Here is a 26,635-nt window from a genome sequence, read left to right as displayed (position 1 = left end):
CAAATGAAGTTAAAAATGATACTAATACTAGAAATACCTCTAATCCTACACCTGAGCCAGTAACATCTAGAAAAGATAATAACCATAAGTGTCCTATAACTCGAAATGGTACTTATTTAAACCTGTCGAAATGGTACTTATTTAAACCTGTCAAAAATTTGAAATTGAAAAAAGTCAAAAAACGACTTTGTTAACAAATTTTCTCACACTTAACACAATTTTAGCTGAATTTGTAAAAATCATAAAAGAAAATTTATGTGGTTTTGCAGGAGATACTAATTTGCAAGTAGATGCAAATTATATTTTGACTAAATTAGAATTATGTAACATTTGTCTTTTTGAAGGCTATATTCAAACTTTTAAAAAATATTATTATCTTATTGATCCATCAGCAAATCAACCCTGGTTAGATCAATTTTTTCATAAACTCCCTAATCCATGGGATGAGTTATGTATTAAAACATATCTTGATTTTCTCAAAAAAATGGGGAAGGAAGAATATGATAATCTTGGTTTTCGCATTAATTATGTTCTAAGACTGGTAACAGATCGGTGTCTAAAAGCAAAGGTGAAAAAACAAATAAAAAAATCAAATTTCCAGCTCACAATACGGTGAAAAATGTTGTGATAAAATTGTAAAAGAAAATTTAAAAATTGGTTGTAATACATTTCCTAAACGAAAAGAATTTTCCAAAAAACGCAGAAAATATAAATGGAAACCTTAGAAAAAGAACAAAACTTTTTTCAAAAAAGAAAAAATATATTCGAAACAAGAAACCAACAAGTGTTTTAAAAAAGAAAACTTGTAAATGTTACATTTGTAACGAAGAAGGTCACTATGCATCCAAATGCCCAAAAAGGAGAAAAAGTACAAAGAAAATGATCAAAATTCTTGAAGAACAAAATTTTGAAATAATATATGGCAAAGAAATTTCTGATGAAGAAGAAATCTTATACGGAATTTCTAGTGATGAAGAAAGTTCAGATGAAGAACTAATCTTCATGATGACTAAAAATAGTCAAGAAATATCTCAAGAAGCATATAGTATATCTTAAGAAGAATTACAGGCAATTCGACTTGGAGATGTAATCGGAGAAAAAAAAAATTTTACCGACGAAGAATTAACAAAATTTGAAAAAATGTAAGAAGTTGTTGTTTTAGAAATTTACAAACTTTCAAAATTCAACTTCTTTTCAGCAAGAGTATTTGAACAATACAGTGGTAACACTCAAGCAAAATGGTCAGAAGAAGGAAATATTGATATTCCTTTTTTTGATAAGAAAAAGGTTGCAAGATGGAAAAAGAAATATCCTGAAATTCAATATATTCATACTTGATTAATTCAAGTAACCATAATAGCCTTATTTCGCCAAGGGATAGATACTTCTATTTTGGCAGTAATTTTTGATAAAAGATTTTCCGAACAATGAAAGCAATCATTGGAGGAATTCAATCTAATTTGGCTAATGGAGTAGTTTGGTTTAATGTTAGACCAAATTTCTTTATTTCTATAAATGATCCAAATCTTAAAGATACAGTCAGAATAAGAATTAAAACACAAGGACTAGGAATGAAATCAAATTCTCATGATTTGACTATTCGTTGGAAAACAATTCACGAATTAACCAAATTTCCTGAAACAAAAACAAGATCAAACGATAATAAAATCGTTGAAAATTTTGAACCAAGACCATTTGACACGGTAATACAACCTCGTCTAATGAATTGGAGCGATTTAGAAGTCCCTCGACAATGGTTAATCCAAGACCTAGTGGGACAAGGAGAATCTTGTAAAACAAAAAATCCTGCACAATTACAAATGCAGGCATTAGAAAAAAATCTATATATTGAAAATACAGTTTAAAAAATTAAAAGATCAACTTCTGTATTTGAAAAAGATTTTCCTAACAAATCATTTTCAAAATTAAGCATTGGAGAATCAAGTAATAATTCTAATCAAGAATTTATTACTTCAAACAATGTTCAGATTCCTATTTTTCCAGGAACAAGAAAACTTGAACATATTAAATCTGCATATATGTATCATTTTCAAACAAAAAATGATGATATTATTTTTTCTCCTAGCCAAGGAAAAAGAAGATATACATATGTATTGGGAACATTTAATTTAGCAGGTTATAAACCCTATAGCCTTAGTGTTCTCATAGATACAGGAGCTACAGTCAGCTCATGTAAATGGAATGCCATACCAAAAGAAAAATGGACATTAATGAAACATTCAACTTTGGTTACTGGAATTGATGGCAACCATACTTCCATACAATTCAAGGCTAAAAATATAGCTATTTGGTTAAATGATAGCAAGTTTATTATATCAAAAATTTTATATTTTCCGTATATGCATGGAGATTTCCTTCTTGGCAATAATTTTATATATAAAATACCTTCCAATGCAAATACAGGAAAAAACTATTTCATCAAGCATAAAACAATGTCTTAATTCATATTCCCTTGTTAGAACAACATAAATACATTTGTGATAAAGAGTTTGCGCATGTGCCGCGTGGTGATTTAATTCCTATTATCAAAACCATTGATGAATCACACTGGATTTATAAAATTTTAGAAGAAAAAATTAGTGAACATCCATTAAAACTATGGCAACGTAGTCCACGGTATTGTAGTTTAAAATTGAAAGACCCTAATGTTATCATTAGAGTAAGACCAATGATCTATATTAGACAAGATATAGATGAATTTGATATTCAAATCTAAGAACTTTTAGACAAAAAGTTAATTGAAGAAATTAGAAACCCTCACTCTAGTCCAGCATTTATGGTAAGAAACTATGCTGAAATTAAAAGAGGAAAAGCCTGAATGGAAGTTAACTATAAATGGCTAAATGAAATTTTTTAATTCATTTAGAATTCACTCTAGTACAACATAAATACATTTGTGATAAAGAGTCTGCGCATGTGCCGCGTGATGATTTAATTCCCATCATCAAAACCATTGATGAATCACACTGGATTTATAAAATTTCAGAAGAAAAATTTAGTGAACATCCATTAAAACTATGGCAACGTAGTCCACGATATTGTAGTTTAAAATTGAAAGACCCTAATGTTATCATTAGAGTAAGACCAATGATCTATATTAGACAAGATATAGATGAATTTGATATTTAAATCTAAGAACTTTTAGATAAAAAGTTAATTGAAGAAATTAGAAGCCCTCACTCTAGTCCAACATTTATGGTAAGAAACTATGCTGAAATTAAAAGAGGAAAAGCCCGAATGGTAGTTAACTATAAATGGCTAAATGAAAATTTAGAATTTGATGGATATTTTATTCCACGAAAAGATGTTTTAATTAACTTAACCAAAGGATAAAAAATCTTTAGCAAATTTGATTGTAAAAGTGGATTTTGGCAAATTCAATTGACTAAAGAGTCAAAAAAATTGACAGCTTTCAGTACACCTGGATGACATTATCACTGGAATGTTATGCCTTTTGGATTAAATATTGCACCACAGGTATTTCAACGGTGGATGGATACAATTTTTAAAGATCTTAAATATTGTTGTGTAGTTTATATTGATGATATACTTATCTTCTCTAAAACCAAGGAGTATAAGAAACATTTAAAATTACTTTGTGAAAAATTCTAAAAACATGTAATTATTTTATCTCCAAAAAAGATTGAACTAGAAAAAGAATTAATTGAATTTTTGAGAATAATTTTATATCAGAAAGGTTTAAAATTACAAGAACATATTTTCTCCAAAGTACGAGATTTTCCTGGTACTCTTGAAAATATAACACAATTACAGAATTTATTAGGCATTTTAAATTATGGACGAAATTTTATAAAAAATATTTAAAAAATATAAATTCCTTGGTTAACCAAATTAAGAAAAAATGTTATTTTTGAATGGACAATAGAAGATGTTACTTTAATTAAACAAATTAAAGAAAATGTTAAAACTTTACCAGATGTTTATCTTCCTAAAACAGGTGATAAATTAATTCTAGAAATAGATGCCTCAGAAGCATGTTGGGGATGTGTTCTTAAAGCTATACCCAGTAATTTATGGCATGATAAAGAGATATCTTTATCAGAAAATGGGACTAGACCAAGAAAAAATTCAATACCCATAAAATTACAAAAAGAAGAATTAATTTGTAGATATACTTCTGGAACATTTAAACTAAATGAACAAAAATATATTATTTTCGAAAAAGAATTACTTGCAATAAAATTGGCAATAAAGAGTTTCATATTTATTTAGCCCTAGAAAATTTTATTGTGCGCACTGATAATAAGGCAGTAAGAGATTTGTTGATCAATAAAAAACCTATTGAACAAGAAAGAAGATTAGCCTAGTATAATAAAATTTCTGAATATACTTTTGAAGTAAAACATCTTAAAAGTACTAACAATTTTCTTGCAGATTTTCTTAGTAGGAATTGTTTCAGAAAATTAAATTACTAAACAAGTAATTTTAATTTTTGCAGAAGACCTCTAGACCAAAAGGAAATAATGGACAAGGGTAAACAACCCGCTCAAGGAGATTGGGTGACAATTGCTAAAAAAACAATCCCCAGACAAGAAAGAGTTTATGTTGTATTCTCAGAAAACAACTTGAAATTTACATAGATTGGAATGAAGCCAATCAGCAAGTTTGCGGATTTTCAAGAGCAAGCTATAAATCATATGATAGCATGATCAAAGCTAAAAAAGTTTTTTACAGTGCATCAGCTATGCCGGTTTATCGAAAGAATTATTGTCAAATGAGAACTAACCCAATTCCAACCAATATTCAGACACCTAAACCAGATGAATCTGAGATAAAAGATTTTTTCAACCATGGTATATCCAGAGAAATTTATACAGAACTCAATGGAGTTTGGAAAACTTACATTGTAGACAACAAAGTGAAATTTCGAAAACACATGGGAGTTCTGGCCAACAAATTAGCTGAGTAAGCAGATAAATTAAAAGATTTGCAAAATCTTTGTTTCAATGTCCTTAAACAAATGAATTGAAATGAAGATTTTAATTTTGAAATAATAAAAAAATTTCTTTAACTATCAGACCTCATATCAGGTGAATTTTTTGATCCAGTTTTTGAACAAATAAAAAGAATTTGTCTTTTTGAAAAAGCAAAAACTTTGCTTCCAAAAGAAATTTTTATGTTAATTAAAAATCGAGTTGAAGATCATCATGATAAGATTAGACAAATCTTAGAACGATCTTATGATAAATTAAATTTGAAAGATGAAATTTCCAAAATAAACATCATGGCAAACCATGACATGTGGTTTTTTGAAGATATAGATTAGGGAATAACTAATCAAGTTATTTTTCAAATTTTAGATCCAATCCAATAGATAGATTATCCAATGATCATCAAAGCAATGCTCTCATGGATAGTAAAAGGCTTCCGATGGAGCAAATATTTTACTTTCTAGATCTCTAGCACTGTTGGTTGGCGAGAACAAGAACATTTTTTCCAACCATACCAGATTTGGTATCTTAAAGAAACTGAAGACTTTGAATTTGAAGATGATTATTTAGACGAAGATCACTGGAGAGAGCGATTGGAAAATATCCAAAAACTTTCTTTGACAGAATATTGGATAGACAGCCTAATATCTGTTTCACAAGCAGCGTCCAACATCCATGGCTCAGCAAAATTGTCATTCATGGTTGCAGATGGTAGAATATTATTTGTAACCCATTTTTTCATAACATATCAAAGGTCTCCTACACAAATTAATGAGGCTCTTGATATGATAATAAAGCTCAAAAAGAGAAATAATTTGGATCTTCCGTTGGAACTAGCCATGACCGCGGATGAGGTAGAACATTTTCGAAACGAGCAATACAGCCAGGATCCGGATTTCCCTCCATCAGAGATTGATGAAGAATATCACAATCTTGTCAACATGATGGAAGCATAGTGGACCCCACTATCAAATGCAGCTGTCTCCTGATCGACTCCAACCTTATCCAGGCCACGTAGAGCAACCTGCATTATTAGGCGAAAAGTGATCAGCCAAATCTTTTCAGCCGATGCTACACAACAAATCAGCTCAGCCAAAGCTTATCTATAATAGTCTATCTTTTTGAAAACTGAGGAGGATAGACAGTATATATAATTGTGTATATAAATGTAGTGTCAAAATATTACCAATAATGGTAGATTTTTATTTATTATGGTCAAAGACTTTTATGATCCTGTATTTATTTTTTTTAGAAATTTTGTCCAAGCCTAAGTCTAGGCTTATAGCCTTTCGTAGAAAGGTGTAAAATTTTGGACGTATTAGTATGCTAAGTTTCTACAATGTAATAATGATAGGTAGACTAAGATGACTTTATAGTTTGTTTATATATGTAAATTGTAGTCTATAAATTGACTTTGAAGCCAATGGAATAGACAATGTGAATTCTCCATCTTTTTGCTTCCAACTTCTCTAATTTCTCCATCACAATTCCATACTCCATAACTCCATAATAAAAATAGTAAAAAAGCTCATTTCCTTTTTTGTTTTTTACTTGGAAATAAAATACCCTCTTAGGGGTGCTTTTACAACTAAATAAAATAATAAAAAAGTCACTATAAAAAGTCAATTACAACTATTTTTTTTTTTTTTGATAAACTACCAATAAGTTCTTATAGTTAGACTTAATTTTTATCAAATCTTATTAAAAATAAGTTTTAGTAAAATCGTCGTTAAAAATAATTTTTGTGACGATTTTTTTACATATGTCGCTAAAAATTAACAATTTGTCTTTATCACGATTTTTATAAATTATCGCTAAAACATACAATTAGAAGGGTAGTTTGGTAATTTTAATATTTTATACAATATTTTAATACACATTTTTTTTGTAAAAAGTTAAAAAGTTATCTCAAACAATCATTTTTTTCTCTACTTTTTTAGCTAAAAAGTTAAAAAATGCACTTATATAGTTCATCTCAAACAATCCCTTAGTGACGTTTTTCTATGATAAAATTTTCAAACTATCGCTGAAAGTTAAAATTAATAAATTTTTTTGTAACAATTTTTTTAAACTGTTGCTAAAACTTAGAATTAGTGACATTTTTGTGACAACATATTCAAACTGTCGCTAAAAATTAACAATTAATGATATTTTTTAATAGTATTTGATAAAAATAATTATTAATTATTATAAGACCTATTGAATAATAAATTTACCTATTATAACCTATACCTAATTTTTTTTTTTGTATTTACACTTTCTTCTTCTTCTTTTGTTTTTTTTTTGTTTTTTGTTTTTTTGGTTGTAAAAGGTATAAAAAAAAAACAAGTCCAAACCACCACTTATCTAATAATTTTTTTCGTGACTTGATTGCATATGATCCTTACCCACAACATATGATTTTGTCGAAGTAAACGGCGTAGTCCAACACATAATACTATTTGCTTTAACATATCATATTGATTAGAAAGAAATGCATAATATAAAGTGAAAAGGATAGCAAATGAAGTTAAAAAAAAATGAACGATAAATAGCTTTTACTTTTTTATATGTATTTGAGTAAAATAAAATTTTTACAAGAAATGATAGAAAAAAAGCATAAAAATATAGATTACATCAATCACTATATAACAAGAGTTGTAGAGAGAAACATGTGCAAAAAAGAAAATGAAATAAAAATTGTCAAATTTTGTGAGAAAAAATAAATAAATTTTCTTGTATAATTTGCGTGAAATCAAAAGCCTATCTAATAAGCTAATTTGAGTAATACAAAAAATAATAATTTCCATTACTTTTTAAAACTCTTTATGTAAATTACACAATTTTTTCTCTTATTTATTTATTTTCTTGTATTCTCCATCTAACTAAAGTGAGCCTGATTTGGAAAGGGACAAAAAAAAATAAAAATCCTTAGTCATATTAAAGAGGATATTTAACTTATTTTTGTCTTATAAATAGTAAGCTTAAACTACAATAAATATGATCGTTGCAATATAGTGATGACACATCACTTGATAAATTGAGGGGCATTTTAGAAAGTGAGTTAAAAGTCACTTCTTAACTTTTAACTCACTTCTTCTCTCACCAAAAAAAAAGTCAAAAAGTAAAAAAAAAATAAAAATTAAAAAGCCAATTTTTAACAATTTTCTCAAAACACTCACAAGTATGGTATAAAGACATGGTCATTGCAACATTACCTTAGAATATGTGAACAAAACACAAGTTTTAATTGGTTCAAAATAATAAAATTTACAAAATTAACTAAAATCAATACATGTTTTTTGCATGAAGAATCTACCATATTAAAACAAAAAAAAAAGTGAACAAATTTAAATTTATAAAATTGTGGTCTTGCAACCAAGTCTTTGTCCCAATCAGATAAAGGAAAATGTACTAAAATTATTCCTTTGGTATTCCATGTAACTAAGGAAGCCCACAATTGTGACTCATTGGAAGTTTGGTTACTTTACTTTCCTTTTCTCTTTTGGTTGGAAAAGGAGAGTTGGTTTTGCCTTTTCAAAATTGGGCTTGAGATTGTCTAAGCCCATATTGGCAATATTTATTTTCATTAGTACTTAAAATGGGCTTTGTTGGTGATTGGGCTACAACTTTTTTTTTTTTTTTTTTTTTTTTTTTTTTTTTTTTCAGAAAACTCACTGATAAGTCCCGTATACAAAATTTAAAATTCATCTAATCCCAAGACAAAATACTTATACCAATTAATCCTATATATTTTTAATTGTTACAAAAAAAATCCTATTTTTAAAATAAAAAAATTAAAGACGCTCCTACATCTCATCACCATCGGACTTCCGTCAGATAGTTATCAGAGACTCACCGAAATATTTCAACATCACCTAGTAGTCGCCGGAATATCATCGAAAATTTGTCGAAGTATTGCCGGATTGTTTTGAACGTCACCGGAAGTCATTAAAATGTCTAGAATATTCATTGGACGTCAAGAATATCACCGGAGACTCACCGGAATGTCAAAAATATTGCCAAAAAAGAAGAAGAATAAATTGAGAAATTAAAGTGAAAAAAACATAGAAAAATGTACTAAATATTGATAAATTGAAAGAAAAAAAAAAACTAAGAACAACAAACAACAACAATGAAAAAAAACATATGCTATTTCTAATTTTTGTAGGGTTTAAGCAAATAATTTATAATATTGATCAAACTAAAAAGCAAACTTGAAATTGTAAAATATTACAGTTTCAAAATATGATTCTATTAAGTATTTATTCTTATTAATCAAATTGAAAGACATGTTATGAAATTGCAAAATTTTACCGTTCTAAAAAAAGTTATGAAACTGCAAAATTTTACAATCTTAAAGAATGATTCAATTCTGCACCAAAAAAACTGAAATTATAAAATTATAAAATTTTCACCGCTTGTAATTAAAACTAAAAAATAACTTGTTCAGAACTTGAAATTTTTTCCATTATAACAGGAAAATAAAAGCGTATAGTACAAAAAAAAAAAGTATTAAAATTGAGAGATCGAAAGAAAGAGACCGATATAAAGAGATGCTTGTACTTCGACAACTATTTTTTAGTTTAGATCTAACCAGATCTGATGTAAATCTACTCAGATCTCAGATTTGAGTAGATCTACTCATCTTCTTTACAGAAAACTTATCTCTTTTGCCGTTGATGAGCACAAAGTAAGGAGTTGGTGCTCGGTAGTTGCACGCGAACTCCAATCAATAATGGTCGCCAGTTATCGGCGACTCTAGATTAAAAAGAGAGAGAAAAAAAAAAGGCGTAGTCGTTGTCGTGGTCGTCGCCGATTAGAGAAAGAGAGATACAGAGAGAAGCCAGGTGTAAGGAAAGATGAGAAGATAAATTAGTATAGGACTTTTGAGTCTATCTAAAAAGTTTTGGGACTAAATAGAATACACACTTTTCAAAAAAGAGTTGCGGGTAATTTGTCCCTTTTTATTTTAATTTTTTAATTAATTTATTTTTTGTGGATCTTGCTATGAATAGGTTATTGGCTTTAGTTAAGGATCAAATAATATTACAAATATTAAAATTTTAATATACATTTTATTATTTTGGTACACTTTTATATACTTTTCATATATTTCAATATATTTTTTAAGTAATCATGTTTTCTTTAAATTTTAAGTAGTTCTATTTTAAATCTAACTTAAAATTGAATATTTTTTTTTCAAAAAGTGCGATACGCATTCACCCATGTAAGCGAGTTTTATTTTCCGTGTATTTGTTGGGATTTATTTCTGTCGCTTAGAAGTTTTTTTGCATTAATTATGTAATATATTTGATTTTCATTATTATTATGATTATAATTCTTTACGTCTCATCTTAATATCATATTTGAATAATTAAAAACTTCAAATTTGTTGTGCACCAAATGGTTTACAATTTCTTTAATGAGTAAAATTGGTACAGAAAAATTACTCACTACCCTATTTTCTTGATGTTTGTGGTAACAGTTGTATTGTGAGCACAAAAAATTTTAATAAGATGAGACGCATATGTGTGCACTTAGATTTACCCTTGTATCAGCGGAACCAAAAAAAAAAAAAATAATGTACCGTCGTGGTAATCTAGAAAAATGGTATGAATCCCACATATAAATTTCGATTGTATCCCGAATGAGAGTTGTGTGATTGAGATTGAATTTATATAATGTGAGGTCCATGTATAGAATAAATTTAAATCACAAAATGATAATTCAACATAATTTCTAGATAGTTAAGTCTGAATTATATTACACTCAACTCTTTAGGTATGTTCTTTCAAGCTTGATTTTCTAGATCCTACTCTTTCTCTGATCCCTACACTTTGCAAGTTATTAAGAAGTCAATTAAACGGTTTATAATGCTAATCCATGCTTTGCAGGTTATTTAGTAATAAGTAAGGTGTCAATTAAATGGTTCTCAATGCTAATCCATTCTTTGCAGGTTATTTAGTAATAAGTAAGATGTCAATTAAATGGTTCTCAATACTTATCTATACGATTTGCAAGTTTAATAAGTGAGATGTCAATTAATAAATGGTTTTCAATGCCTGTCTATAAACAGTGAATGAAATGCTATCAAATATGAGTGCTAAAATATAAATATTGTTTGGTAAATTGCAATTAGGGGATGTCTTGTTATGATCAAATGAATATAATTTTAAGCCTAAGAAATCTACAAGAAATTACACTTTATTTGCCACCAGCACTATCGCAACTACTAGCAACCCTCATTTTCAGAATTGCAACCAAACATAGAAACACGTTTTCCCTTGGAAAAGGGTTTCTGCAAAAACAAACATAGCATTGCATATCAAAGAAATTCAAGAGTACATCTATCATATCCACTTCATATGCACTGTGCACAATTGTACAAATAAAATAAGAAAATTTTGTGTATGGTTGCCAAGTTACTGCTTTGTCATCCTTTCTCAATTTGATGAATAAGCTAGGACTTGCAGTTGCTGGCTTAGCCCACATTGAAAAATCTTCCATGAGAGAGAGAGAGAGAGAATCATAAAATGAAGATCAAGCAAGTCTACCACAAAAGCTTCAATCACATAGCTGTTTTTCCTCCTTGTTAAGCAAGCCACTAGCTATATCTGCTTCAGCACCATCAACACCCCACTCTCTCTCTTACCTCAAAAAAGATAGATAGGATATAATGTTCTCTTGCCACCTTAAAATACACCCTCTTACCTAACTTCATACTCACTTCCCATCTCACCCCACTCAATAAAAACCCAATTCCCTTGCACTACAACATGTACAACTCCTCTTCTTTCTCACTTCAAACCAGCTTTGCAAACTAAAAGAAAATCCAAAAAAATGTCCAAGCACCTTCTCTCACCATTACCACTCCTCCTGATCTTCCTCTGCACCCCCACAGTTTTTGCTCAGTCTCCAGCCCCCGCTCCAGCTGCTCAGCCTCCGCCACAATCACCAACTGCTCAGCCTCCAGCACCATCTCCGCTTGCTCAGACTTTGGTACCAGCTCCAGCAAAACGATCAGGTCCAACCAATATCACTGCAATCCTTGAAAAGGCCGGTCACTTTGTTACATTGATTCGGCTACTAAAGAGCACCCAATTGGACACCGAAATTTACAAAAAGCTCAATGACTCAAAACAAAGCCTAACCGTGTTTGCCCCAACTGACAATGCCTTTGGAAGCCTCAAAACAGGTGCTCTAAACTCATACAATGATCAGCAAAAGTTCCAGCTGGTAAAATTCCATTTCATCTCTTCTTTTCTTTCCGTCCCTGCATTCCAAACTGTGAGCAATCCAGTGAGCACAGAGGCTGGTAGTAACAGACTCTACCCACTAAATATAACCACGGCAGGTAATCAAGTGAACATATCAACTGGGATTGTTAACACAACAGTAACTGGCACAGTTTATACTGATAACCAGCTAGCAATATATCAGGTGGACCAAGTGCTCCTTCCATTGTCCTTTTTTGTAATTCCATCTCCATCACTAGCTCCGGCACCATCATTAAAGCCCGAGAAAGAAGCTCCGGCTCCAACGGGTTCAGGGTCCAGCACTGCTGAAGTTGCCACTAAATCTTCTGGTGCAATGCGTGTGATTCACCATCCACTCAATGCAATGTCCTTTGCCGGTTTTCTTTTTGCAGCATTGTCTTTATGTATTTGAGTTGTGAGACTTGAGATCTGGTTGATGTTGATTGTGTTGTGTGTACCGGTGATGTTTATGTTTTCACTTGAATCAAATACTTCCTTTTGAGTAAACTCCTCTCCCCTGCTCTCTTTCTTTTTGAAATTCCACATCCAATTGCTACTGATCTAGAACACTTGATCATTTGGCGACTGAATGGTTCCACAACCACTATGGAAATTTAAAAGCAAAATTTTGGTTACTCCAGAATCCAGATAAAATTAAGGACAAACTTTCCAACATAACTGAGATGCAATATTTCAAATTAGCACATCAGAAACCATATAATAATTATCTAATTGTGCATGATTCCTAACTTTACTTTGCAGACATAAAATCTCAAATCCAAAAAATGACACAAATGTCAGCATATCTAGGTCATCTCAAAAGAATTGACCAGGAATATTTTGAATTCATTAATCATCATTGTATAATGCATAGCCAAAACTGAACCACAAATGTAAAATGTTGTGAAGGAACATAGAAACCTTACCAAGTCCACCACCTTACCATCCCCGCCACTGCTGCAGCTGCAGACGTTGCCACCGCCACCATTTCCTTTCCACTACCACACCACCCCCTACCACCACTGTTGTTGCTGCCTCCACCGCCACTCAACAACCATCACAACTGCCCCCCTACAACTACCACTCACACCACCATTACCACAACACAACCACTAATACCGTAATTTTTAAGATGGCACCTAAATACAAAAAACGTTTTCCATAAAAAAAATTTGCAAAAAATTATTTTCCCCAAGATTTTTTTTTGGGCCAAAATAAATGGAGCATGAATCTATGGTAACATACAAATTGATGAGATAGATATCAAAAAGAGTTGGAAAATATTACATAAAAAAGAGGGAGACTTCCATTCCATGTATCTTTAACTCAATTGAGATATTATATAATGTAAGAATTGAATTGCAGACTAACTAAGAATTTAAGGTTCTATTTTGTATAATTGTACTGTCTGGTATTAGTCATTAACATGTTGCTAGGTATCAAACTAGTAGAAGCCCAGAGTTTCTTGTTGTGAAATTTAGGACTTCTAATTAAAAGAGATCTGATATGACATATCAAGATTTTGTATCGTTTCCTACATAAGTGAGTTATACACAATATGGAGAATGTATAATATAATACAAACGAATAAAAAAAGTTAATCCTAACTAAGAGTTAATGCAGGACGTACTTGTTAAGAGGGCTTATGGTAATTAAAAGTTAATTGTAACAAGATCTATTCCATAAAGGACAATGAAGACTAATTCTATGGGATAAGGTAGCTGAGGTCTATAGTATAAATGGAAGTGCTCTTTTAACAATTTGCACTCTAATAAACTATCTTCTCACTCTCTTTGTCTCTCTAAATTCTAGTGAGTGTCAATAGTACATTTGTTTTCTCAAAGCTTGACTGCAGAATTGGATTTTACATTTAAGTATTTTTCCAACTATCTCTATGGATGGTAATTATGTTTTGCACACTATACAAACATGATCATGAGCTTATGGGAATAATACTAGAATTTTAAATTCCTTTGCATTCAGCATCAAATCCAAATTAATTAAAATTCCTTTGCATTGGTCATCAATTCCAAATTAACAAGTTCATTACACTGATTGATTCTTTTTTCTCTTTTTTCCTTCTAAAAAGTGGCTAGCTCATTTCGCAAAATGAAGATTGATGCGAACCTCAAAAAGCTTCAATCAAGTATTCAGCCGTTTCCACAAATCCAAAGCAAACCACTAGCTATCTGCTTCAGCACCATCAACACCCCACTACTCTTTCTCTCTTACCTTAAACAAGATATATATGCTACTAATGTTCTCTTGCCACCTTAAAATACACCCTCTTACCTAACTTCATACTCACTTCTCATCTCACCCCACTGTACTCAATAAATCCCAATTCCCTAGCAGCAAAACAAGTAGAACTCTTCTTCTTTCTCACTTCAAAGAAGCTTTGTATACTAAAAGAAAGTCCACAAAAATGTCAAAGCAGCTTCTCTCACCATTACCACTTCTACTGATCTTCCTCTGCTGCCCCACAGTTTTTGCTCAATCTCCAGCACAAGCTCCAGTTGCTCAGCCTCCACCACAAGCCCCAATTGCTCAGCCTCCCAGACTTTGGTACCAGCTCCAGTAAAACCATCAGGTCCAACCAACATCACTGCAATCCTTGAAAAGGCTGGTCACTTTGTTACATTGATTCGGCTACTAAAGAGCACCCAACTGGATACCGAAATTTACAAAAAGCTCAACAATTCAAAACAAAGCCTAACCGTGTTTGCCCCAACTGACAATGCCTTTGGTAACCTCAAAACAGGTGCTCTAAACTCGTACAACGATCAGCAAAAGTTTCAGCTGGTAAAATTCCATTTCATCTCTTCTTTCCTTTCTGTCCCTGCATTCCAAACTGTGAGCAATCCAGTGAGCACAGAGGCCGGTAGTAATGCACTGTACCCACTAAATATAACCACGGTGGGGAGTCAGGTGAACATATCAACTGGTATCGTTAACACAACAATATCCGCCACAATTTATTCTGATAACCAGCTAGCGGTATATCAGGTGGATCAGGTGCTCCTTCCATTATCTTTTTTTGTAACTCCATCTCCATCGCCAGCTCCTGCACCATCAAAGCCCGAGAAAGAGGCCGCAGCTCCTTCAGGTTCAGCGTCAGTACCCACTACTGATGATGCTGCTGTTATAGCTTCTGGCGCAATGCGCATGATTCATCATCCACTCAATGCAATGTCCATTACAGGTTTCCTTTTTGCAGCGCTCTCTATGTGTTTGAGTTGAGAGTTGGTTGATGTTGATTGTGTTCTATATACCAGTGCTATCATGTTTTCACTTAAATCAAATATTTCCTTTTGAGTAAACTCTCTCCCTCACACTGTCTCTCTTTCCAAAACCAGAGTAGTTGGGTTGGCTAAGCTATAATGGTGGGCATGCTTCCATTCATGTTGCGCAAAACTCCACATAGCTTTGTCCAGTTGCTATCACAGTAGTAGTAGCATGAAGGATGTGAGTTGAGGGGCAGCCACAACATAAGGCTATTGCCGCCTACGTGCCTGATGGTATCCTGTCAATGATCAAAAAGACTTTGTCACTTGACGACTGAATTATTCCAGATCTAGATCCTATGGAAATTTTGAAGAGAAAATGTTGCTTACTCCCTGTAAAATGAAGGACCTTTCCAACATAACGGAGATACAATATTTCAAATTAGTGCATCAGAACTCACAATAATTATCCAATTGCGCATGATCCCTACCTTTATTTCACAGACAAAACTTAAACTAAATGAGCCAATTACAAATCCATAAAATATCACAAATCTCAGCATTTTCCTATATGTACCTATACAACACAAGTCCCAGCTAATATTTTTGAGCATGTGTAGTCTCATGTCCAACTAAAAGACCAAAATACCCATCATTATACCAGGGTAATGCAAACACAGACCAACATAAATCCCCTCCAAGTTCAACGATGGCCTTAACTCATTAAATTTCTTTTATGATATTGGTTTGCCCCCAAACACTGACCTCAGCTCCAGCTTCCTCGCCATTGGCAACATAGCTCACTATATCATGCTCAAAGCCGCCGAGCAAGACTTCAAGAAAGCGGTGATCAGTGAGGTGATTGATTGCTATACAACTGTTCTTCAGTGGGAATTAGGTTGTATTAATTCCATTAGTCCAAAATTGGACAAAATTTTGGGAGTGAAGTGTCCAGGATGATGGTGTTTGTCGGTTTTTTTTAAAATTTTTATTTTTAAAGTAGTGTTTGTTGGGGGTTTTGATCCATTGAAACACTGGCAAAGAAGATATCTGTTAAAATTCAATGTATAAAGAGAATTGTATAGAGAATGAATGATGTATTATTGATTGATGTTTAGATATGTTACAATGATTCCTATATATAGAAGAGTAGGTGGTAGTAGGTGGTAGGTGGAGTAGGTGAAGTGGAGGTGGTAGTGGTGTAGTGGGTTAGGTTTAGTGGAGTAGGTGAAGTGGAGGTGATAGTGGTGTAGTGGGTTAGGTTTAGTGGAGTAGGTGAGGTGGTAGTGGTGTAGTGGGTGGATTTTAACAGTCCCCAGCAAACTCAAGGGGGATAGGAACTAACCAACTTGAGTTTGGAGAGAGTAACAAAACAAGAAAATACATAAAAATAAAAGAGGATAGGAGACACTGTATGGTCGTGTCAGACCATTGGTGAAGACACTGGATGGTGGTGTCATAACGTTGTAGAGGACACTGTATGGGGGTGTCATAACGTTGTAGAGGACACTGTATGGTGGTGTCATAACGGTGTAGAGGACACTGGATGGCGGTGTCAGACCGATGTAGAAGACAGTTTATGAGGTCATGTCGGACCGTTGTAGCAGACAATGTTGTGAGAGTTTACGGAGTCTTGCTGGACCCTTGTAGAAACTAACCGGAATCAATGTCGCGACAGTTTACAGAGTCTTGTCGGACCCATGAAGGAGCTAACCGGAATCAATGTCGGGACAGTTTACTGAGTCTTGTCGGACCCATGAAGGAGCTAACCGGAATCAATGTCGGGACAGTTTACAGAGTCTTGTCGGACCCTTGAAGGAGCTAACCGGAATCAATGTCGGGACAGTTTACAGAGTCTTGTCGGACCCCTAAAAAGTCGCACCCTCAAAAGGTGTGCCCAATCTTTCAAAAGGTGTGCCATCAAAAGGCGTGCCCAATCCATAAAAAGACGTGCCATCAAAATGCGTGCCCAATCCATAAAAAGGCGTGCCATCAAAAGGCGTGCCCAATCCATAAAAAGACGTGCCATCAAAATGCGTGCCCAATCCATAAAAAGGCGTGCCATCAAAAGTTGCGCCCTCAAAAGGCGCGCCCACTTCATCAAAAGTCATGCCCGACAGAAAGCGTCGAGCCATCAAAAGGTGAGCCGGAGACGCGGCGAGGCACGTGAGCGACAGAGCGGCGTGTCGACCGCGTCGTCTGTGTCAATATAAACCAATGCGGAGGCGGAGGAAACCAAACCAGACTGAAACCTCTGAACTTGTTATTCTGAAACAATCTGTAAATACTCTGTATCCAACCCTTCTCGGAAACACTCAGCAACCCAAAAAACATGGCCTCTTCTTCCCGTTCAGCTACCCAGAATATGGCCTCTTCATCCCATGGTCTACTCACTCTCTTTCCCGACCTCAATGAGTCAACAAGAGAGAGAACTGGTGCGGTGGCCAGTGAACCTCAACCAAACACCTCTGTGTTTGCTCCGTTGAACTTTCCGATGCGGTCGGTGGAGCAAAAAATGGCGGTGCAAACTGATATTGAGGCCAATCAGTATACTCTGAAGTCATGTGTGGAAACCATGACTGCGGTCACAAACTTGTCGCACCGGCTGCAGAGCAGGACAAATGAGGTGCAACAGTTAAACTCCCAGCTGGCTCTACTCCAACGCATGTATAAGGATGCGTGAGCAGAGATAAGTGTGCTAAAGGCAGAAAACAAGGAGCTGAAGCGGAAGGCCACCGTGATGTTCCGATTCGGAGGTCCGCCATATGCTGCAGTGGAGGAGCAGGGAATAGTGATCGTGCCCAGTGGAGTGGGAAACACGGAGGCAACACCGTCAAGGGCCGCCCAGGACGGAGGCAAGAAGAAAAGACCGGCGGAATAGGCGAAGAGAAGAAAAATCCCGCCTGTGGATGTGGTTGTTTGCAGAAAAGAAAACAAAGCCGTTGTTTTTTTTTTTTTTTTTTTTTTTTTTTGGTGTAAAATGGTGATCGGGGTGAGCCCCGACATGAATAAAATGAGTTTGTGGAATGATGAATGTTTTTTTTTTTTTTGAAAAAGTAAGGGAATCGAATAATAAAAAAAATATGGAGATAGTGATGAAATGATAAGCATGGTGATGATGAATATATAATAAGGAATAAAAATAGACCACCAATTAAGTTTTATAATAAAAAAATAAAATTTGGGCGGTGGAAAATGTGATAATGATTTTGGGTGGAGAATATTTTAGAATGAAAAAAATGTATATATAATAATAAGAAAAGTGAATTGGGTGGCCCGAGGAGGGTTCAATTCATTTGCTTATTTATTTAGTTATTTTATTTGTTTGGGGAAAAAGAGTGGATCACATCAGTTTATTTATTATAATAACAAGAAAGTGGGTTGGTGTGTCAAGCAGGGGCTATGAGGAATTTTATTTTATTTGTTTGTGGTAGTGTGTTGAGTGTGTGCCCATGTGCATAGGTCTGCCGAGAGGGAGAGAGTAAATGCATGGGTTGGTATGTCAAAAAGTAGAATAAAAAGAAAAGTGCACATGGGAAAGAGAGATAGACAACCCTAAGCTTGCATTCTTGTATTGTCCTTCCACTGTCTTTATTAAAGGTATCTTGTGGAAGCTCATCGACATCAGCATCTGAAGCCACAATTGTGTTTTGTAGGAGAAATTTATCTTTGCATTGCATATCTGGAGGGTATTCTGTTTGAGCTTGAAGGGTGACAGTTCCTGCTGCAGTTGCCGTGTTTGTCGCATAGCTGTATCCCTTTCATCCTTCAGATGTTGCAAACCCGGAATATCATCATAGCTTGAGGAGCTGCGCATAGAGTTGTTATTAAAACTTCGATCATCTGGGTTTCCAAGGGCTGCTTGAGGAGACATATTTCCTTCTGGGCCAAATTTAAACGGCAGTGCCATTTCTGTATGATATGTGGAAAGGGATTCAAGAGAGAGCAGCAAGAAATTTGACAGCGGAGTGAAGGTATGTGTAGAGGTCCGACGGACGGCCAAGGCGAGGCTGCCGCCCGCCGGTGAAGCGGAATCACTAAGTTCTTAACCTTGCTCTGATACCATGTTAAAATTCAATGTATAAAGAGAATTGTATAGAGAATGAATGAAGTATTATTGATTGATGTTTAGATATGTTACAATGATTCCTATATATAGAAGAGTAGGTGGTAGTAGGTGGTAGGTGGAGTAGGTGAAGTGGAGGTGGTAGTGGTGTAGTGGGTTAGGTTTAGTGGAGTAGGTGAAGTGGAGGTGATAGTGGTGTAGTGGGTTAGGTTTAGTGGAGTAAGTGAGGTGGTAGTGGTGTAGTGGGTGGATTTTAACAATATCAGAAGTGGTTGAAGAAGTCTGGAGCAATCTAAGTTATCTTCACAAATTTTAGAAATTTCACAGTTTGAAATTGAGAAATTTCCTTGCTTTTTTTATACATAATTTAATATTCAATATGAATCATATTTGATAAATCTTGACAAACTAAAATAAAAAAATATTAATTTTAACCAAAAAGGATGTGCATAATGAAAGTTAATATTTTAAAGTTTGAAACAAAAAAAATAAAAAATAAAATTAATAGTCTGATATGTAAACACTCAACACACCGCCATTCACATTGATGAACATTTAATTGAAGGGTAACACTATCCAAAAAATAGCCATTTAAAATAAGAATTTTTTTTTTTTTTTTGATCAACAACAAAATTTAATTTTATTGACTAATCAAAAGGAAGAAATGAGGAACTTTACTGTGGAACTTTACATGTTAAAGAACTTAACCTCCCAAATAATATTTAATGTGGAACTTTACATGTTAAAGAACTTATGTTTGGATAAGTTCATATGGAGCGACTTTACACTAATGATTCCTAAAATCTATTCCGCAAAGGGCAAGAAAGACCAATTCTTGTGGGAAAAGGTAGTGGAGGTCTATAAATGGAAGTTCTGTTATAGTAGTTAGCATTCTAGCAACAGTCTTCTCACTCTCTTTTTCTGCCTAAAATTCTACTGAATGTAAGAATACATTGTTTTCTCAAAGCTTGAATGCAAAATTGGATTTTGCGTTTAATTATTAATTTGCATATATTACAACATGATCATGAGCTTGCAACTAAAATTTCAAATTCCTCTGTGTTCACCATCAATTCTGTAAAAATATATGTATTATTGATTGATGAGTTGATTGATATCTGATTGTTGTGTTATTGATATTACAAGGATTCCTATTATATAGAAGAGGATTTGAGTAGTAGGTGAGGAGTAGGTGAGGGTAAATTGGTGGTAGGTGTAGTAGGTGTGGTAGTAGGTGGTGGTAGGTGTAGGTAAATTTTAACAGCCCCCCGCAAACTCAAGGAGGATAGAAACTAACCAACTTGAGTTTAGAGAGAGGAACAAAACAAGAAAATACATAAAAATAAAAGAGGATAGGAGACACTGTATGGTCGTGTCAGACCGTTGTAGAAGACACGGTATGGTCGTGTCGGACCGTTGTAGCAGACAGTTTACGGGGTCATGTCGGACCGTTGTAGCAGACACTGTGTGGTCGTGTCAGACCGTTGTAGAAGACAGTTTATGGGGTCATGTCAGACCGTTGTAGCAGACAGTTTACGGGGTCATGTCGGACCGTTGTAGCAGGACAGTTGTTGTGACAGTTTACGGAGTCTTGCTGGACCCTTGTAGAAACTAACCGGAATCAATGTCGGGACAGTTTACAGAGTCTTGTCGGACCCATGAAGGAGCTAACCGGAATCAATGTCGGGACAGTTTACAGAGTCTTGTCGGACCCTTGTAGAAACTAACCGGAATCTATGTCGGGACAGTTTACAGAGTCTTGTCGGACCCTTGTAGAAACTAACCGGAATCTATGTCGGGACAGTTTACAGAGTCTTGTCGGACCCATAAAGGAGCTAACCGGAATCAATGTCGGGACAGTTTACAGAGTCTTGTCGGACCCCTGAAAAGTCGCACCCTCAAAAGGGGTGCCCAATCTTTCAAAAGGCGTGCCATCAAAAGGCGTGCCCAATCCATAAAAAGGCGTGCCATCAAAAGGCGTGCCCAATTCATCAAAAGACGAGCCATCAAAAGGCGCGCCAGACACGCGGCGATGCACGTGATCGACAGTGCGCGTGTCGGCCTCTTCGTCATGTTCTATATAAATCAATGCGGAGGCTGAGAGAACATGTGGAAATCAAACCAGTCTGAAACCTCTGAAAAATCCTTTGAAAAAACTCTTCCGTTTCTGAGAAAGAGATTCTGGAACACTCTGTTGCCATTCTGTAACCAACCCTTCTCTGAAACACTCAGCAACCCATAACATGGCCTCGTCTGCCCGTTCAGCTACCCAGAATATGGCCTCTTCGTCCCGTGGTCTGCTTACGCTCTTTCCAGAACTGAACGAGTCCACAAGAGAAATAACTGGTGCGGTGGCCAGTGAACCTCAACCAAACACCTCTGGTTTTGCTCCATTGAACTTTCCGATGCGGTCGGTGGAGCAAAAAATGGCGGTGCAAACTGATATTGAGGCCAATCAGTATACTCTGAAGTCATGTGTGGAAACCATGACGGCGGTCACAAATTTGTCGAACCGGCTGCAGAGTAGGACAAATGAGGTGCAGCATTTAAACTCCCAGCTGGCTCTGCCCCAACGCATGTATAAAGATGCGCGAGAAGAGATAAGCGTGCTAAGGGCAGAAAACAAGGAGCTGAAGCGGAAGGCCACCGTGATGTTCCGATTTGGAGGTCCGCCGTATGCGGCAGTGGAGGAGCAGGGAGTAGTGATCGTGCCCAGTGGAGTGGAAAACACGGAGGCAACACCGTCAAGGACCGCCTAGGACGGAGGCAAGAAGAAGAGACCGGCGGAATAGGCGAAGAAGTGAGGTCGAGTAGTGGCCGGCTGCAGAAAAGAAAACAAAGCTGTTGGTTTTTTTTTTTTTTTTTTTTTTTGTGTAAAATGGTGATCGGGGTGAACCCCGACATAAATAAAATAAGTTTGGTGTGCAGTTCTTCCGCTTCTTCATTCGGTTTTTTTTTTTTTTTTTTTTTGGGAATCAGAAAAATATATATATATATATATATAGATATATATTCTATAGACTCTAGTGGAAGGAATGATGGGTTTACAGCACATTGTGGAAGATGTGGAGTCTGACAAATAAAAGAAATTTGGTTGTAAAGTAAAAGAAACGTGCGTGTGATAAGTGTGTGAATGGGGTGTTGTTTGAAGAATAATAAAAAAAAATAAAAATAAAAGGTGTCTGCCATGTGCATGCGTGTGATGAGTGCATTTTATTTTTATTTTTTTTTATTTTTTAATGAACATTTGCATAGCTGTCCACCGCTCTCCTGGAAACATCTGTGTGTGTCACCCGAAATAAAGAGGGCTCGTACATTTCTACAGAGAGAAGATGACAAATCCATGGAAAGTAGAGGGAAGGCCCTTGAAGGGGAACACTGGTACGCGATTTCGGCCTATGTATTCGTAGGGAATCAAGCGAAGAACCACCGCTACAAAGGCAGTCACGAGTAAGATACAAACTGAGATTGTGGTTTCGATCGCTGATGTTAAACGCGGCGCCGGAGGAGAGAGACGAGGCCGATCCACCGACAAACATTACTGATGGACGAAGAGGCCAGCGGAGGTCATGACGGTGGGGTCGACAGCATCGACGGCGCAGAAGGCGGAGACGACGTGGGAGGCGGTTTGGAGGCAGCGGAGGCTGAGGATTCGGAGTTGGGCCAGATTTCTGATTGTGTTGGCCGGAATATGACCCACGAGGACGGCGACGGGAAGGCGGAGAGAGAAGACGAAGGAGCGAGTCGAGTCGCAGACGACGCCGACCCAGTTGCAGGCCGAGTCGGAGGCGTTCCAGTACTGTAACGGATCAGGATCCGAACCCGATTGGGTCTGTGATGGTGGGGCTTCTTCGGCCATAGGGATTCGAGTACCGATACAGACGATGAAGACTCCGCACGAAGTGGTGAAGACGTACGCAGAGATAGAGAGGAAGCTTGTGTGTTGGAAGATGAGAGGTCCGGCGGGCGGCCGAGGCAAGGCTGCCGCCCGCCGGTGAAGCGAAAATACGAGGTTCTTAACCTTGCTCTGATACCATGTAAAAATATATGTATTATTGTGTAGAAAATTTAATGTATAAAGAGAAATAGAGAATTGTATTATTGATTGATTTCTAATAGATGTGTTGTGTTTATTACAATTACAAGGATTCCTATTATATAGGAGTGTGTTTGGGAGTAGGTGGAGAGTAGGTGAAGTGGAGGTGGTAGTGGTGTAGTGGGTTAGGTTTAGTGGAGGTGGAGGTAGTAGTGGTGTAGTGGGTTAGGTTTAGTGGAGTAGGTGAGGTGGTAGTGGTGGTAGGTTTATGGTAAATTCTAACAGCCCCCCGCAAACTCAAGGAGGATAGAAACTAACTAACTTGAGTTTGAAGAGAGGAACAAAACAAGAAAATACATAAAAATAAAAGAGGATAGGAGACACTGTATGGTCGTGTCAGACCGTTGTAGAAGACCGATGTAGAAGACACTGGCTCGTGTCGGACCGATGTAGAAGACAGTTTATGGGGTCATGTCGGACCGTTGTAGAAGACACTGTGTGGTCGTGTCAGACCGATGTAGAAGACAGTTTATGGGGTCATGTCGGACCGATGTAGAAGACAGTTTACGGGGTCATGTCGGACCGTTGTAACAGACACTGTTGTGACAGTTGTTGTGACAGTTTACGGAGTCTTGCTGGACCCTTGTAGAATCTAACCGGAATCAATGTCGGGACAGTTTACAGAGTCTTGTCGGACCCTTGAAGGAGCTAACCGGAATCAGTGTCGGACCGTTGTAACAGACACTGTTGTGACAGTTGTTGTGACAGTTTACGGAGTCTTGCTGGACCCTTGTAGAAACTAACCGGAATCAATGTCGGGACAGTTTACAGAGTCTTGTCGGACCCATGTAAAAACTAACCGGAATCAAATGTCGGGACAGTTTACAGAGTCTTGTCGGACCCTTGTAAAAGTTGCACCCTCAAAAGGTGTGCCCATTTTTGTCAAAAAGGCGTGCCATCAAAAGGCGTGCCCAATTCATCAAAAGGTGTGCCGGACATGATGGCGAGGCACGTGGGCGCCTTGGCTTGCGCGCCCGTGTTGTCGGCTGGTGGTAAGAGGCGCGCGATGCGCGTGGCTGCCTCGGCTATAAGACGGAGGCTGAGGCTGAGGCAACAAAAAAACTGCGAGAGATATTCTGAGAGAGATTTCTGAGAGAGATTCTGTAACACTCTGTTTTCTGAGAGAGATTTCTGAGAGAGATACTGTGTAACACTCTGTTGCCTAGAAAATGGCTTCATCGTCTTCCCGCGGGCTGCTCACCCTCTTTCCCGACCTCAACGAGTCAACGAGAGAGAGAACTGGTGCGGTGGCACTGGAAACTCAACCAAGCGCCCCGGAGTTTGCTCCGTTGAACTTTCCGATGCGGTCGGTGGAGCAAAGAATGGCAGTGCAGTCGGATGTGGAGGCCAATCAGTATACTCTGAAGGCATGTGTGGAAAGCATGACGGCGGTCACAAACTTGTCGAACCGGCTGCAGAGTAGGACAAATGAGGTGCAGCATTTAAACTCCCAGCTGGCTCTGCTCCAACGCATGTATAAGGATGCGCGAGCAGAGATAAGCGTGCTAAGGGCAGAAAACAAGGAGCTGAAGCGGAAGGCCACCGTGATGTTCCGTTTTGGAGGTCCTCCATATGCTGTAGTGGAGGAGCAGGGGGGAGTGAACGTGCTCGGTGGACTAGGAAGCACGGAGGCAGCACCGTCAAGGACCGCCCAGGACGGAGGCAAGAAGAAGAGACTGGCTGTAGAGTAGAGAAGAAAAATCCCACTGTGGGTGTGGTTGTTTTGTTGTTTTTGTTTTTGTTTTTGTTTTTTTTTGTTTTTTTGTTTTTTTTTTTTTTTTGGATGTAAAATGGGGATCGGGGTGAGCCCCGACATGAATAAAATGAGTTTGTGAAATGATGAATTTTTTTTTTTTTTTTTTTTTTTTTGAAAAGTAAGGGAATCGAATAATAAAAAAATATGGAGATAGTGATGAAATGATAAGCATGGTGATGATGAATATTAATAATGAATAAAAATAGAGCACCAATTAAGTTTTATAATAAAAAATAAAATTTGGGTGGTGGGACAAAAAGATGGTTTATAATAAAAGTGCACATGGGTTGGTTCCAGAGTTATATTGGTCTCTTCAACCACTACCTCTGTCTCTTTGAAAAGTGAAAAGCTAGTCATCTCTCGCTCTCTCTGCACCTGGTCTCTCTCTCTTTGGCATGAACTGGTTTGGAGATGAAGAGATCACACGCATACACACATGCATCTCTCTCTCTCTCTCTAGATCCATGAGTCTCTTCGGTCTGGGCAGGAACCAAAGGACATTTCGCCCGGAGTAAGGGGGCACAGCTGAGAAAGCACATTGATGCAACATTAGGGAGTGGAAATCTGAGAGAAGCAGTAAGACTTCCTCCAGGGGAGGACGCTAATGAATGGCTGGCTGTCAACACTGTGGACTTCTTCAACCAGGTGAACTTGCTGTATGGTACCCTCACAGAGTTCTGCACTCCAGAAAACTGTCCTACAATGACTGCAGGCCCCAAGTATGAGTACAGATGGGCAGATGGTGTACAAATCAAGAAACCAATTGAAGTTTCAGCTCCAAAATATGTTGAATATATTGAAAACAGGGAAAGGAAAATGGAGGAAAAGATGGATGTGGATGGTGGAAATAATAGAGTGGATGATTCTCCGAGCCCAACCCCGAGAGAGAGAGATATCAAGCATCTCTTGTGTATATGAGCTGGTCTATGGTCTGTGTGGAGGATGGGTCTGGAAAAGCTTGGTCTTCGTTGGCAGCCATTGTAAAGGCAGAGAAGAGCTTAATTATGGAAGAAGGTATGTGTAAAAAAAACAAGCAGACTAGGTTGAGGTCCGGCGGGCGGCTAAGGTGAGGTTGCCGCCCGCCGGGAAGCGAAAATACTAGATTCTTAAACCTGCTCTGATACCATGTAGAAAATTTAATGTATAAAGAGAAATAGAGAATTGTATTATTGATTGATTTCTAATAGATGTGTTGTGTTTATTACAATTACAAGGATTCCTATTATATAGGAGTGTGTTTGGGAGTAGGTGGAGAGTAGGTGAAGTGGAGGTGGTAGTGGTG

The 26,635-nt window shown here is 36.3% G+C and overlaps 1 protein-coding gene, 1 long non-coding RNA gene and 2 pseudogenes across 3 annotated transcripts; all 4 read left to right on the top strand.

The window, feature by feature from the left end:
• The first annotated feature begins 11,137 nt into the window (after positions 1-11,137).
• On the top strand, positions 11,138-12,718 carry LOC114287414 (fasciclin-like arabinogalactan protein 11). Its single transcript, XM_028230752.2, has one exon. It carries the CDS (start codon positions 11,796-11,798, stop codon positions 12,621-12,623), a length of 828 nt encoding a protein of 275 aa, XP_028086553.2. The 5' UTR covers positions 11,138-11,795; the 3' UTR covers positions 12,624-12,718.
• A 1,918-nt stretch (positions 12,719-14,636) lies between these two features.
• On the top strand, positions 14,637-15,451 carry LOC114287394 (fasciclin-like arabinogalactan protein 11 pseudogene; annotated as a pseudogene).
• Positions 15,452-16,261: 810 nt separating this feature from the next.
• LOC145822407 (uncharacterized) lies at positions 16,262-17,712 on the top strand. 2 transcript variants are annotated; one of them, XR_014363634.1, is made up of 2 exons: positions 16,262-17,347; positions 17,435-17,712. It is a non-coding gene; the product is annotated as an uncharacterized LOC145822407 (long non-coding RNA). The 2 variants fall into 2 exon arrangements; XR_014363633.1 differs by having other exon boundaries at positions 17,141-17,347; positions 17,420-17,712.
• A 7,923-nt stretch (positions 17,713-25,635) lies between these two features.
• On the top strand, positions 25,636-26,271 carry LOC145821381 (MOB kinase activator-like 1A pseudogene; annotated as a pseudogene).
• The last annotated feature ends 364 nt before the right edge of the window (positions 26,272-26,635 follow it).

The sequence above is a fragment of the Camellia sinensis genome, chromosome 3 (assembly GCF_055761805.1).
Source record: "Camellia sinensis isolate YWXY chromosome 3, ASM5576180v1, whole genome shotgun sequence".
Taxonomy (NCBI): Eukaryota; Viridiplantae; Streptophyta; class Magnoliopsida; order Ericales; family Theaceae; genus Camellia; species Camellia sinensis.
Note: the sequence above shows the minus strand (reverse complement) of the source record. Positions and strands in the feature narration are given on the sequence as shown.